A 15,000-nucleotide genomic window follows, 5' to 3' on the forward strand; every position below is an offset into this window, starting at 1 on the left:
AATGGTCAAGATAAGTATGGGAGGAGGATAAAATAGTATCGGTGGTTAGAATGGCGACAGGAGCGGTGTGAGGTGTGAGGCTGAGGTGATGGTGGTATTGTAGTGGTTATATTGGTTGTAGTGGTGAAAGTGACTGTCAAGGTAACCGTCATGATAACGTTGATGGCGGTGTATGTGGTTGAAGTGGAAGCAATAACAATGCTGCTGATGATGTTGGTGGTTGTGAACTGCTTCAGATGATTCTTGTTTTTAAAGGGGTTTTTTTTTCTTAAAATTATATGGCTGTGTTATTTTTTTTACCTCCACCAAGGAGGTTATGCTTTTGCCGGCGCTGGTTTGGGAAATTGGGCGATTTTCAGCAGTAGCATTGGCATGCTTATAGTTGGTGTTTCATTCCTTGCAGTTTAAGTCATTGTATATATGTTTCTAGTTTTTCCTGGAAGGAATTTGTATACTGCACAAACTTCAGATTTTTCGGCATGTTTATTAAATTCTCAAACTTAATCAGGGCCAGGTTCAGAAGTGGGTTCTTATATGATTTAAGATTATAAGAATCCTTCTCAACCATTTCTATATAATTATTGTTATCCTTTTATTCACTTGTATCCATTCCATTATTCACTTTTTTATTTCTATTTTTATCAAAATAACAATTCTTTCCACCTGAGCCTGTTAATAGATTCTGCTGTTTTGCCCGAAAGAGATTCCATGTATCCTATCCTTTGATGGAATTGAGATGTTCTTGGTAGAAAGTACCAGACTCTAAAAAAAACTAAGTACTGGTGTTTATTAATTCATTCGCGTGAAAATTCTTCAAGGCAATGCCCCAGCATGGCCACAGTCTAATGACTGAAACAAGTAAAAGATATATGCGCTCACAAACACAAATGTTATGGAGTTGTAACTGCATTGCTGCACAGTGGCAGTTCTAACTTATTTATTTCAGTAGCGAATACATACGTGTGTGTGTGTGTGCATGCGGATAGGTGGGTCTATTTCAAATTTCAGATTGACTAACAATACAATGACTTCCTTCTCTTTTGAATCTCATTAAATTAATATTATTGAAACCAGAGTTAAGTCAGTCTTTATTGTATGAATTCAGAAAACTATATCTTTATTTATTTATTTACTCCACCTTAGATATAAATACTAAAACAACGTACTGTAGCACCATATTATTGTATTATTCATTTTACATAAATCATTTTTTTTTTCTTTTTTTGTTTTCACACAGAAGGAAAGACTTTAAAAACAAATTTTCCCTCTGTGCTGCTCATATTGCATTGGGCAAAAAACAAAATAAGGCTTACTAATATAATTGCTAGACCTTCAACATGTAATTTTATTTTCAGTAAACCTACGTTTAGCGAGTAATATCTTCCATTGTTCGCTGCACTCTTACATTAGATTAAATTATTGGCAGCGAACAGAAAGGTCAAAATAGTTTGCAAGTATGCTTATCTCGACATGGAGGTGTTTCTAGTCTTTAGTTTCAAACTTAGCGGATGTCATGAAAATTTATCCTGGCTCTGTAGCTGACATTTACTTACAAATATACACATAGAAAAACACTTGACCAGACATTATGTTCAAACTGACTCCTGTATAGTATAAATGCATTTAAAAATCTTATTGCTGATGACTAAAAATGTAAAGACTCGGTAAATAGGCCTCACAGCTGTTGAATCAAGAAGAAAGGAAAAGCTTTCGGTGATTTTATGAAACAGGGCTGTAAATCTTTCCTAAAGTTTAGGATTGTGGGACTTTTATAAACCAGTGCTTAGATTTGAAGTGGATCAGAAACAACTTCTTATCCTGGGCTTATTAACAGTCTGGTAGATATGTAACTGAAGTGAACCCAGCCACATGAAATTAATTGTACTAAATGAAATATGCATGTGGGGCATATGGCAGCATGGAATAATGATGAAGAAGTCTACACCATTACTGTAAACTTTTCATTGTCTATATTTATATATATATATATATATATATTTTCATTAAATTTGTGCTTTAATGACAAAGTTCTACTGTTATATATATATACACAACAGCTGGGTTTTTTTTTTCACATTTTACCCAAATTTTTAGGCCATAAATGCATAATCCTTTTTCGCTTCAAGAGAAGAACTGATTGAATTTCAGTTGTTCTGATTGCTGTTTTTGCATCCATCAAAATCCACAATTTATGAAAAGAATGTTGGATGCTGGAGTCTTCTATATTGGGTAGATTTGAGGACAGAAATTGTAGATCATCAAACTATATTTAGCAGTGTACTTGACACCATGAGCTTAAAACATCCTCTTGATTTTTTTTGCTCTGCTGTATAAATATTGATGAACGAAAATGGATGATACAACCATTACTCAACTCCAATGATCTTTCTGGCAAACGCTGTTTTCATAGGGAAGCTGGATATATGATTTCTACTTTCTTTATATTCTATGCAATTAAATTAAAATAGCCATCTGTGTGTCAAACTTAATGTGTAGAGACAAATATGCCTTTCCCTATGCTTATCTCTATACATGGACACACCCCAACCACTCATTCCTTATTAAGTGCTCCCCTCACTTCCCATGGAACCCCATTCTCACTGATCCCTAGATCATTTTGCTTTATGTCTACTACACACGTTTTCTTATTCTTTTTATGTTTCATTTTCTATCATTTTTCTGATGAAACACTCGAAATGTTTAGAGTTTTCCTTTCTTTTTAAGCATTTCACCAATCCAACATTTGCTAAAATTTGTCCCCTAAATTGTCGTCATCTTTTTTGTGTTATCACCTACTTTATATATATATATATATATGTGTGTGCATACACATGCATATACACACACACAATTATGCATACATAGATGCATAATTCTGAAGTTATTTCTAATGTTTTTCTTACATCTGCGATACATAGCAAAATAAAACAAACAAAAGGAAAGAGTATAGTCGTCCTTCAAGAAAACTAAATGATAATTTCTGCCTGATTTACTTTAGTAAGCATTCTTCTGTTTATCATATTATACCTAATTCTTTTCCCAGCAGACACTAGTTTCCATATACCACTATGCCACTAATGCAGCTGCTCTTTTTGCAACTTTCACATATTTTTTATATCAATAATGATAGAGAAATCAATACACTATACATTAATCTTTCAATATTTTTTCTGAGTTTGTATATTCATATATATATGTGTGTGTGTGTAAGTGTTGTGTGTGTATCCATAAAGTTTTGGATGAAAATATGTTTATTAATAATGTTCACTGATGTTGCCATAAATATATATCTTTATATTTGGGTGTGTATCTATACTGACACACACACACAAATATCTTTGTGTGTGTGTACGTGCATGCATGTATGTGTTTACTTCAAATATTCCATGCAACTTCTTTCCATACCCTGTTTCTCATCAGGAGTATCTTTATTTTGGATTCTGCTTCCAGGAGGTCACTCAAATTAGTAACAAAGTCTAATTTCCCAACAAAGAAAAAGTTTAATCTCTTCAACTTAGAATTGAATATTATCATCTTACTCTGTATTAGCCATACACTGCTTATCATATGCGTGTGTGCGTGTTGTTCACTCTATCACTACTGAGAGATTTCTATTTAGCACTTGCCTCTCTAGTTACCAGTTTTAGATAAATAAATAGTATTTACTCTATGGCGTACACTGTGTATTGCATCTCTCAACTATTAAGCCAAAAACGTTTAGCTTCATCACTTTTTGGACTCTTTTCTAATTCATAAAATGCCTTTGCTTAAATCACTTCACCATGTTGTTTCACCACTTCTTTATAGTAACTTGTAATCTCCTCCTTTATCTATGTCAGTCTCTTCAGATCATTGCTTTCTATGACTTCTTCCACATGTTCATTCCAGTTGAATCACTTGATACACTACTTGGATCCTCTGGTACTCTACTTCTCATTCTTTTTTTCACTCCCAATTTCTCTCTCTCTCTGCTCTTTTGTCCTCCATCATTCATTCTTACAACCCTTATTCATTCAGCAAAGCATGCTTGCCTCTTTTCTGGCCAGCCTTCACATTTCCCTGCATTTAATGCCCATGTTTCTCTGTTATAGAATATCATACACTTCAAGAGAGAAACCCTTTGTTACCACCTGAGATAAAAGCTCTTTGAACTTTTTTTTTTTACCTTCCTGTTCTTACTTTAGCTCCTCTGTTTTCAGAACATCTACCTCCATAGATAACTACCTCCATAGATAACTTAGATCACCAACTTCAAAAGAACCTTTACAATATTACAAAGAATATATTTCTTCACTGCTTTTACTGCTAACTACTTTTGTACATTTTACAACCTTTAAAGTTTTCTTTCTCTGCCATCTTGCGATCTCACAATACCTCGTATGTGCCTTTGGTTCAGATTTGGGATAGTGTATGAAATTCTTACACACTCCCTTTCTTATAAATAACCACTTCATAGAAGGTAGGGGAGTCTTGTTTTCTGTATTTGTAAACTAAAACTTTCATATTTAAATCCTCTCAATTTCATGTTTGAAATTCTGATCTAATTCTTTGTCAGTTTCAGCTACGAGCACTACTAGTTCAACAGTATACACATGTTAGGATCAATCAGTTTCATAGGCTTCTGCTTTGAACTGGAAAACTATAAGAGACGAGCAACTGAGAATTTGCGTAACACCTTTCTATATGCAACTTATTTAACACAATTCTCTTTCTTTTCTCAGTCACGTTAAAACTTTCCTATTATTTGAACCACCAGGATAGTTAGAGTAGCAGATAAAAAAAAAAAACCCTTGGGTTATTTATTCTGTCTCTTTGCATTCTGAATTCAGTTCCTGCTTTGATTATCTTTGCCTTTCATCTCTCTGGATGGATGGGTGAAAATAAAGATCCAAACAAATACTTGATGGTATTAACTGACATTTCTCATCAAATCTGCTGGCGTTGTGGCTAAATCAGAAACCTGTAGGTGATTCTTTCAAGAATTTTTCCTTTGTTTTTGAAGCAGTTGACATCTCCCTGCACTACATGGACCATCAAAACAGTAACCAAACCCCCCTGATATCTCACCTGACTACCTTTAAAAAACATTGTAAATTATGTCCTGAGTTACTTGCCTCTAGAAACAGATCGAGTGACCATGGTTAGAATTCTCTGACCATATAATCTGATTTGGTTTAAACAATAGGAGCCACAATATCTTGATTGACAATGTCTGGAATTGGCCCATTTCGTTTGCTACTGAATATAAGAGAGTGATAGCAGAGAGGACAAGTTTCAGTGAGACAAATGGTGCCAGCCATAGACAACATCAATTGATGGAGGAGGAGGAATGTAACTTTGACCCCAGATGGTATTGTTGCTTTTCTTGTGTCTTGGTCATATTCTTATCGCTGGTCCCTTCATTTTGTCTACTTGACTGATCCCTCTTTCAGCAACCTTTCATAAGAAAATTTCCCATCTTTTTTTCTTTCTCAACATGAAGGAAACTAAAAGAACTGTTTTCATTCTATATCCTCCTTTCTGTAAAGACGTCTTTCTTTGCACTTTGTAATCCAGAACGGTCCATACACTAATCCTCTTGTGTTAGAACATTAACAAACCTCTTACTTCAACCTTTCCTTCATGCCCCATTTACTCTCAAGCTTCTCTTCCAGTTGTCCCCGTGTGCTTATCACTCTCTAGTTCCTCCCAATCTTGCTCTCAGTTTTCATATCTTCCTCCTCCTCCTCCTCCTCTAGATTATTATCTTTTTTTGTCTCTTGAGTTTCTTTACCTTTTATTGTAACATCACTAGAGTCTTTGTTGAATGCTGCATTCTTTTCTTTTGCTGAATATTCACAATCAATTGTCTACTCCATTTTCTATTGGGTTTGAAGTCTTATTTGTTTGCTTCATTGGTAGCAAATCACGTGATTGGTAGACTTTTATAAGTTCATATCACAAATAGCCAGGTTGTTTGCATTGCAGAACTCCAACAACCTTCATTTATTCTATATTTTTATCCTCTTTATACATAGGAGTAGCCATTGTAGTGTTGCTCAGTGTGTCAGTTAAAGACCCCAGCTGTGATAACAAGGTTTCTCATTCATTATCTCAGTAGCCTGCGAGGAAACCTCATTGGAAAGTGCTTTTGTTTCAGTGGAGAGATCACTGTTGCTCTCATGCTATTTACGATGAGTATAGACTTAATTATTCAGTCAGATACTCCTCTGACTACTTTGAATATTTTGCCTCTGCCAAAAATGTGCACACTCCATCATCCCAAGTAATTTTTACCTGAATTCCTTGCTTAATGGCAATATAGTATGAGAATTGATTTGATGATTTAAGATTAATACCAATTTAGAAAATTACTATTTGTCAATCTCAATGAGAGATATTCAGCAACAGTACTTTGGAATAAAGATTGTTTGCCAACATAGCATGGCAGTCTTAAATTACAGCAACATTCGTCCTAGACCAGGACTGCCATATTATGTTGGCAAACAATCTTTACTCCAATACCAATTTAATAAAATAAGAAAGATTAAAACATTTTCTGTTTACCACTAATAGGGATATATGTGGATTTGGAGTCTGTCTTTTCCATGAAGTAATATAATATGATAATTAGCAAAAAGAATGAAATTATGTAATTGGTTATGTTAGTGTTATGACTATCTTTTTGATGCTACTTAGTTTGTTCAATGCAGCTCAAAGAATGTTAAAAATGGCTTTTTTGGGGGATAGAATTGTACTGAGGACTTCCTCCTGAAGCATCAACTGTTAGTATTACAATACTAGGCTTATGTTCAGAGTGATGAACTTCACTAATTACCAAACTTATAATTCTCAAATCCAACCATGAACAGCATTAACAGCAGCAGCACCAATGCTACAAAATTGGCGTCTTTGACTTTTCACCTGAAGTGCTACATTTAAATATTGTCTGAGCCAAAGATGGGTCTGTAGGTGTTGGAAATCATTTGTAACTAAAGAAGGTATTTAGCAATAGAATGAATGCTCAGGTTGTTGAAAAGATTTTGAATGGAATTTGACTCACTAGCGAAAACACAAGTCTTGTGATTAGGACGAGCATGTAGATCTCTGGATTAAAAAGAAGTGAAATATTTAATAGATTCTTCTCTGAAACAATCAGATTGATCTGGTATCACCTCTTCACTAGAAAAGGATGAAATGAGATAATTTCATGACTCATGAACGGGTAAAATCAATACTTTTAACCAATCAAATACTTTTACCTCTACAATAAATATATCAAGAAAAAGACAAGAAATAAAATCTAAAAAAAAAAGGTGCAACATAGCTGAATTATTGTTGATAGTCTGGATAATGCGGATGAAGTGTCAGTATGACCCTGATACAATAGTCACCAACACAGTATAAAGAAGAGAGAGGAGTAACATGATTGAAGCATTAGAAATGGGTAAAGAGGTAAAGTATTGCATGAAAGGCAGAACATTATTTTAGTCTCTTTTCTTGATTCAGAGTTCAAATTCAAGCAAGGCCACATTTTTTTTTTTAAATCTGTGACAATTTTGCAAGACTATTTCTGTGGCCATATTCGTAGCTGTGGAAAGGCAATTAGTGAAGAGGTAAATAAAAGATGCATTTGTGCAAGGAGTCTCATTTTCAAATTGAATTACTGCACTTTGTTGTTGGGTTTTAATTTTTGGATTTAAAATTTTGTCAACATCAGACCAATCCATCTTCTGCCTCCAACTTCTTTGAGCTTCATTTGATCTCACTCCTAACATTGTTTTTGTATTGCTTCTTTTAGTGAATTTCTCTCCAAGTGCAGTAGGCAATTTTTCTGTAATTACTTTTACTTCATGTCAGTGATACGGCCAACAATGGTAATAAACTGGTATCAGCTTGCTTAAATAGATCCTAAATTTCCTTTTTATAATGAAAACCTCTCAAGATCACATTCATTATTGAGTAGATATGATCCAATTTTGCTTTCTATAACTGTTTCAGTAGATTATAGATATAAATTTGTGTGTTGAGGCTTTGTAATATGGCTAATCAGTAGATATGTTTCCCAGTTATTTTGCAATCAATATTTACATTCTGTCACTCATTTTTTTTTTTTTTTTTACAGATCTTGCCGACTGGCTGCTGCTTCTGGGCTATGATGTGCGGAGTTTGGCACCAGATGTCACTTATACTGGTGAAATTCGGGGCCACAAGAAGGGTTGCCATGACGTCGAGTTGCTACCAACATCATCTGCATTTGAGTGCACTTTCCGCCGTGACATGGACAACTTACTTATGATGTCAACTGTATCGAGTTCAAAGATCACACCAAAGCAGCCAACCCCTGTCTTAAAGCCAGCACATGTTCCTTTCATTCTTGGGAATGGAATCATTCTATCAGTGGTTGATGAGCGTGTTCTTGTAAACTTTGTCGATAACACCCCAGAGATCTTACGTAAAACTGCCAGTGTTTTGTTGAACAATTCTGATATTATCGATATGCACTTCACAATTAAAGGCAAAGCTATCCACTACTTTGTCAAAGTTGATACCAATCAGGCTGACATGGATCTTGGAAGTCTTAATTTACGGGGCAAGCCGGTGGTTTTCATGGAAAATGGTATCAACATAACAGTTCACAAGATCCAACATACTGACGGCTTTCACGCAAGAAGCCACGAGGAAATCGACATTCGGTTGCACGGCAACTACAGTATCATGAACATTCGGTATGGAACTGATGTAACTCACGAGAAGCACCGGGTTTTGCAGCATGCTAAAGAGCGTGCTGTAATGCATGCTTGGGCTCGGGAGAAATATTGGCTGCAGAATAGCTTGCCAAGTGAATACCTTTGGTCCGAGCAAGAGAAATATGAAATCAAAACTGTAGGTTATGCTGAAGGATATATAGGGATATACATTCGAAATCCTGAAGAATATCCAGAGCTTGCTGATGATTGCAATAATATTAGGCTGCTTAAAAGGACAAGATAAAATAATAATAATAATAATAATGATAATTATTATTCCTTATTTTGTAAAGAAATAAAAAAAAAAATGCAGTAAAAAAATTTTAAAAATTAAATAAAGACAAGATAAAATGAAACAAAATAATTGCAGAACCAACAATAGAGACAACTTTAAAGAAAAAAAAAATATAAATTTAAAAAAAATAATATAAAAATGAAACCAAAAGATTTTTAAAATGTGACAATAACACCTGCGATATATAAAACATTTACTAAATGTATGTGTGTGTGTGTGTGTGTGTGTGCATATATGCATGCATGTATGTGTGTGTATATATATATATATATATATATATATATACACATATGTACATATGCACATCATATACATGTCATATATCTACATACATACATATGTATGTATGTATGCATCAAACAATGTTGTATGAATATATATACATACATGCAAATACAAATCAAAATACATCTATAAACATGCAGATGTTACAGAGAAAAAAAAACAAGATATTGCTTATTTGTGAAAGGAAGAGATAAAATACCATAAACTAATGAAAGTGGTGTGTGCGAGTGAGCGTGTATAGATCTGTATATATATATATATATATATACACACACACATAATGTGTGTGCATGTAAAGATATGTATATGTGCATATATGTATATGTAATAAAAATGTAGGCATGTGTGTGTGTGTGTGTATATATATGTGTACGTGTATATATATATGTATATATATGTTTGTGTATATATATATGTACATATATGTATGTGTGTATAAATGTATATATATATATATATATACACATACAGATATATATGAACTTGGGATGCAAATTAAACAACAATTAGTAGAATTTAAAATGATAAAAAGACATTTTTTATAGTCTTGTTTTCATTTCATGGAGGAGATTTTGGGTTTGACAGAACCAGTGTATGCTTGAGTGAGAGAGAGAGAGAGAGAGAGAGAAAGAGAGAGAGAACAAATGAGTGAATGAACGTCAATGCTGAGATATTTCAGAAGTCTCTTTTTCTTCTTTTATTTTTTCCAAAGAAAACATTTTTTTCCAACTTAAGGGGAGAAGAAAAAGATTAAATTAATTGAAATAAACTAAAACTATTAAATGATTTTTAAAAAAAAGAGAAAGGGAAAATTGTGAGGAAAAAATTCCTAAAATTTTTCCAATGCACCTCCCAAAAACTATTCCCCTCCAATTGAATCCCCTATTTGCCCTTGTTTACCACGACCTAGAACAACCCCATCCCACTACCGCTGCTGCTGCTGCTGCTGCTGCTGTCACAACTACCATGGAAGAAAGGAGGAAGAAAATTAAATAAATCCAATAACAATTCTATTTTTTTTATTTAATTTTTGGTGGGATTAAAACAGCATCACCAGTAAATGATGAAGTACAAAACAGCTACACCATGAACGTCAGCACCACCACTACCAACAACAACAACAGCAACAACAACAACAACAATTGCACTAATAAAAAAGAAGAGCAAGATGAATAAAAACTGCAAACAACGAGAACAACTCTGATTAATGAAACTGGGAACAGGACTAAATGGAGGAGGTTTAAAATTAATTAATTAATTAATAAAATGAAAAAGAATAATTAGTTGAAGTAAACACCACAAACATCAGCTATAATAATAATAATAATAATAATAACAATAATAATAAGTACAATATGAGCCATGATATTGAGTAATATTAAAATGATCTTGTATTAAGAGAAACAGAGAGAGGGGGGGAGAGAGAGAGCAGTTGCCCTTTTGTAGCTACTTCTGCAAATTGGAAAACCTTCCCGTAAAATGTGATATAAACATTCTACAGTTCTTCCAGCTACACAAACACACATATATATACACACGTTCACGCACACGCATATATATACACACATGCTCACGCACATATATATGGTGAATATACATGTGTGTGTAGATATATATATACATACATTATGGATACATATGTGTGTATATAAACATATGTATAGTGTATATATATATATATATATATAATGGATGCACATATATGTATGTGTGAGTACACGCATATGTATATACATAGAGAGAGAGATGGGAAGAGATAGAAAGAGATAATATGTAAGTGGTAGGTTTGTGTCTGTGTATAGATGTGTGTGTGTGTGTGTGGAGGGGGTTTGTGTAAATGTGTATACACAGCTGCATGCACACACACACACACAGAGCCATCTTCTGATTGCTTTCTCCTGATTCTGACATAATCCTCCAAACTCTGTTCTTTATCTTTCTTATCACCATCATCACCATCACCACCACAACCTACATTTTCTTCCTCCCATCCCCCCCTCCTCTATGCAACAACTACTTACTCACCCCTTTCTCTTTTCTCTCTCCCTCCATCAACCTATTCACTAAACATGTGTTTACCTCTTCTGTTATTGCTGTTTCTTGCTAACAATGCCATTTTATGAGCTTTCTTTCTCTCTGGATTGCTTCAAACTGTTTACTTGTCTATGACTGTGTGCATGAGCTTTCATAGGTCTGTGTCTGTCTATCTATTTATATACATACATACATATGAATATCTGAATCAAGTGAGATTAAATCTGGATGTATCTAACTCCAAGTTCAAAATTTAATCCAAATTATCTCACCTTGTTTTAGATTCTGATGTGTCTTTGCCTCATTTTTACCCCTACCCAGGTACACTCACCTGATAAACAAAGGATGAAAGGTAGGCATTGAGTGCAGGAACAAGTGTTTGTGTATTTAGGGGAAAAAGAATGCAGAGGAAGGAGCAGTATTTCGCACATTCTGGCTTCATTCTCTACACAATCAACAATGCAGATTACATCTGCTACATGTTCACTTTATATATGTATATACATGCACATACATGTATATATGTATGTATATATATATATACACACACGCAAATATATGATGATGGGTGTATTTTGTTCAGATATATGTATATATAATAAGTTCATGTACAAGCACACACAGACACACACTTGTGTGCGAATAACTGGGGGGAGCACTGTATGAATGTAAACTCTCTTGTTGCTATTACGCTCTTCTTAATTTTCCCTTATCAGTTTCTTCATCATCATCGTTTTTATTATTATTATTATTATTATTAAGCAGATTTGGTAATAAATTGGACAAATGTTTTAGCAGCAGTTCTTATAGCTCTTTACATTCTGAGTTCAGATAAGGCAAGGTCCACTTTGCCTTTCCTTCTTCCAGAGGTGATAACATTAAGTACCTGATAAATACTGTGGTTGATATAATTGACTAATCCACTACTGCTAGTGTTGCTGGCCTTGTGTCAAAATTTGAAACTAGTTATTACTATCATCATCATCATCATCATCATTAACCTGAGGTCCATATAATATGAGAATCATTTAAAATTATTTCTGCTCATCTATGAATTTATAGGTTTGTGCTATTATTATTATTATTGTAAATATCATCAACACAAATCACTGCATCATCATCATCATTGTCATTATCATTATTGTTATCCAGATTGGCAGGTAGATAGGTGAGGGTTTAACTGATAAAAGAGGGCTATCTATTGAAATTCAGGCATTCATTTTTGCTTAAACTATAAACAAATATAGACACACACACACACACACACACACAAAGAAAAGTGACAAGATTCACGACATTTGACCAGAAAATTTTCTTGGGCATATATATATATATATATATATATATACACATCCGTGCATCCCTACACATGTCATGCCACTGGTGGGTGTCTCTATTGATGTGACATTGTATCATATGTAGTCCTTGATTAGACATATCATGACACACAAACAAAATATCTCATGGCTGTCATAGTTAATAGCTTTGAACATGGTTTTTTTTTGCCTGGAGATGGTTTCTCCAAGAAATATGTAGAATTAAAGAGAGAGTGGGTGGGGGGCAGAGGAGAGAAAATGTGTCACCCTGACAGTAAACCAAACTGATTTTTTTGCCAGCAGTACACTTGCCTCCATCAAATATGATTTCTATTTCTATTTGTCAAGAGTTACAACTGCTCACAGCTGTCGTCATTCCTCTTTTGCTCTCTCATTCACATCTTTCCTTACGTTTCTCTCTCTCCATATATGCGTGTGCATTAATGTCTGCATAATGTGAGTGTAAGTGCATCTTTACGTGCATGTTGGTGTTAAGGTGTGCTCTTGTATTTACATTTCCTCAGTTAAACAAATAAAATGTCATCTCTAATGGATTCTTACAGCCACCCACACTCTCTGAAATTCTCCGAAATAGCAGTGAGTCTATCAAGTGCAATAGAGAGCAAGCTTTATTACCTACATTCACAAAACACACAACACCACTCTTGTTACACTGCACATTTCTACCATGTGTGTGAGTGTGAGTTTGCTACAAAATCATAAACTCACAAATAAGAAACTGAATCACACACACACAAAGGTCTAGTATGATGACAAGTTAGCCACTATCAAGGTAAAGACTGGAGTAGTTGAAACCCATCAAATGAACATTACTTTATGACATGAATCATTTCATTACAAGATGCAGTAGAATTAGATCTTGCAGTCAAAATGTTGGATGAGATCAAACAAACAAAACAGAGCCGTTTGTAAGAAAGTTTTTTATTATGTATGTATTAATATATGAATGTGTATACACCATAATATACTAATACATATATAAATATATCACCATAATTTAATGTCCCTGCTCCTTGTTGGCATGGGTTTTATACACACACACATCCACCACCCACACACCTGTATATATGAGGCTGAATTTGGCTACCTTGTATAGGTTTAGATGTTGATGTGTGCATGTATGTGTGTGTGGAGTGAGAGAAAGAGATTACTGTATGCTTTAATACATATACATTCATACATCATAAAAGACCTCCATATGGCTTTTGTTTAAACTACTACTTCTACTACTACTACTATAATAAATAAGCCAATGGAACTGCACATTTCTCTCTCTCTCTTTCCTTCTCTCTCTTCCATTCAGACAGTGCATCTTGGCTGGCGCTGTGCCATTGAGCCGTCCCTTCCTACCCTGGTGCCTAAGTTCAGCAAAGTAGTACAATAAGTATTAAGTGTAAGAAGGCCTGAAGAGAAGGAGAGTCCAGCTGCTCTGCTTCCTCTTCTGCATCCTCCTCCGCCTCCCTTTCAAAAACGTGGTATTCCAAGAAAGCAAAAAAAAAAACTAATCCTGCACAGGTTTGTCTCCATGGCTACTAATCAAATGTGCAGTCATAATGCTGCTAATTCAACATCGTCCCAGTCTCCCCACCCCCTTCCCAAATATCTGTGACATGTATAAACCTAGTATTTAATAATGATTGCACATCCAATAGGTGCTTGATGATTAATTTTCGTTTCTGTTTTAGTTTTTTTTCTTTTTTTTTTTCTTAACTTCTATATTAAATAAGTAAAATGCATTGCATTTTCATGCACTAACCGGTAAATATCAATGTTTCGTGTAGGCATTAGGCTCTCTATTGACTATTCTGTGTAGGAGTGTGTGGTTGTGCTATAATGAAAAAACATCACTGTTTTGCTGGGGTCATTTCTTTTATCAAGTGTATTTTCAAAGTTATTTTCATATTTTCACATGAGTTCCTTGATGTTTGTTTTAAAAAGGACAATTTTTAAACTCCATCGTCAGCCTTTCTCCACATTTGTAGTGACATCTTCAAGATGCTTTGATGTTGGCCTACATTGCTGCTTCTTTAGTGTAGGCAGATCCTACCTAATAAATTACTGCTGGAATTTTAATTTTGACAGATTTATGCATCATCAGTGAGGGCTTTTTTTGCTTTTGGTTTGTGACTAGAGTATGTTGTTTGTGTGTTTATTTTAGGTACAAACCACACACAAAGGCCATTATATAAATTAGATATATTCAAACTAGAGAATAGATAAATAATCATAAACTTCATAAAATTGAATCCAAAATATATTACATTAAATCATTAACTGATACCATTTCACCTTCATATTCAATAACAAATGACTGCAGGCA

General features: G+C 34.2%; 1 protein-coding gene across 12 annotated transcripts in view; it reads left to right on the forward strand.

The window, feature by feature from the left end:
- Positions 1–12,603, forward strand: part of LOC106883309 (teneurin-m) — a 487,309-nt gene extending 474,706 nt beyond the window's left edge. For all 12 annotated transcript variants that reach the window (XM_052969805.1, XM_052969800.1, XM_052969804.1 and 9 more), the window contains one exon: positions 8,105–12,603. In XM_052969805.1, coding sequence (XP_052825765.1) covers positions 8,105–8,973 — 869 coding nt within the window. In that variant the 3' untranslated portion in view covers positions 8,974–12,603. The remainder of the gene's footprint in view (positions 1–8,104) is intronic.
- The last annotated feature ends 2,397 nt before the right edge of the window (positions 12,604–15,000 follow it).

The sequence above is a fragment of the Octopus bimaculoides genome, chromosome 7, assembly GCF_001194135.2.
Source record: "Octopus bimaculoides isolate UCB-OBI-ISO-001 chromosome 7, ASM119413v2, whole genome shotgun sequence".
Classification (NCBI taxonomy): Eukaryota; Metazoa; Mollusca; class Cephalopoda; order Octopoda; family Octopodidae; genus Octopus; species Octopus bimaculoides.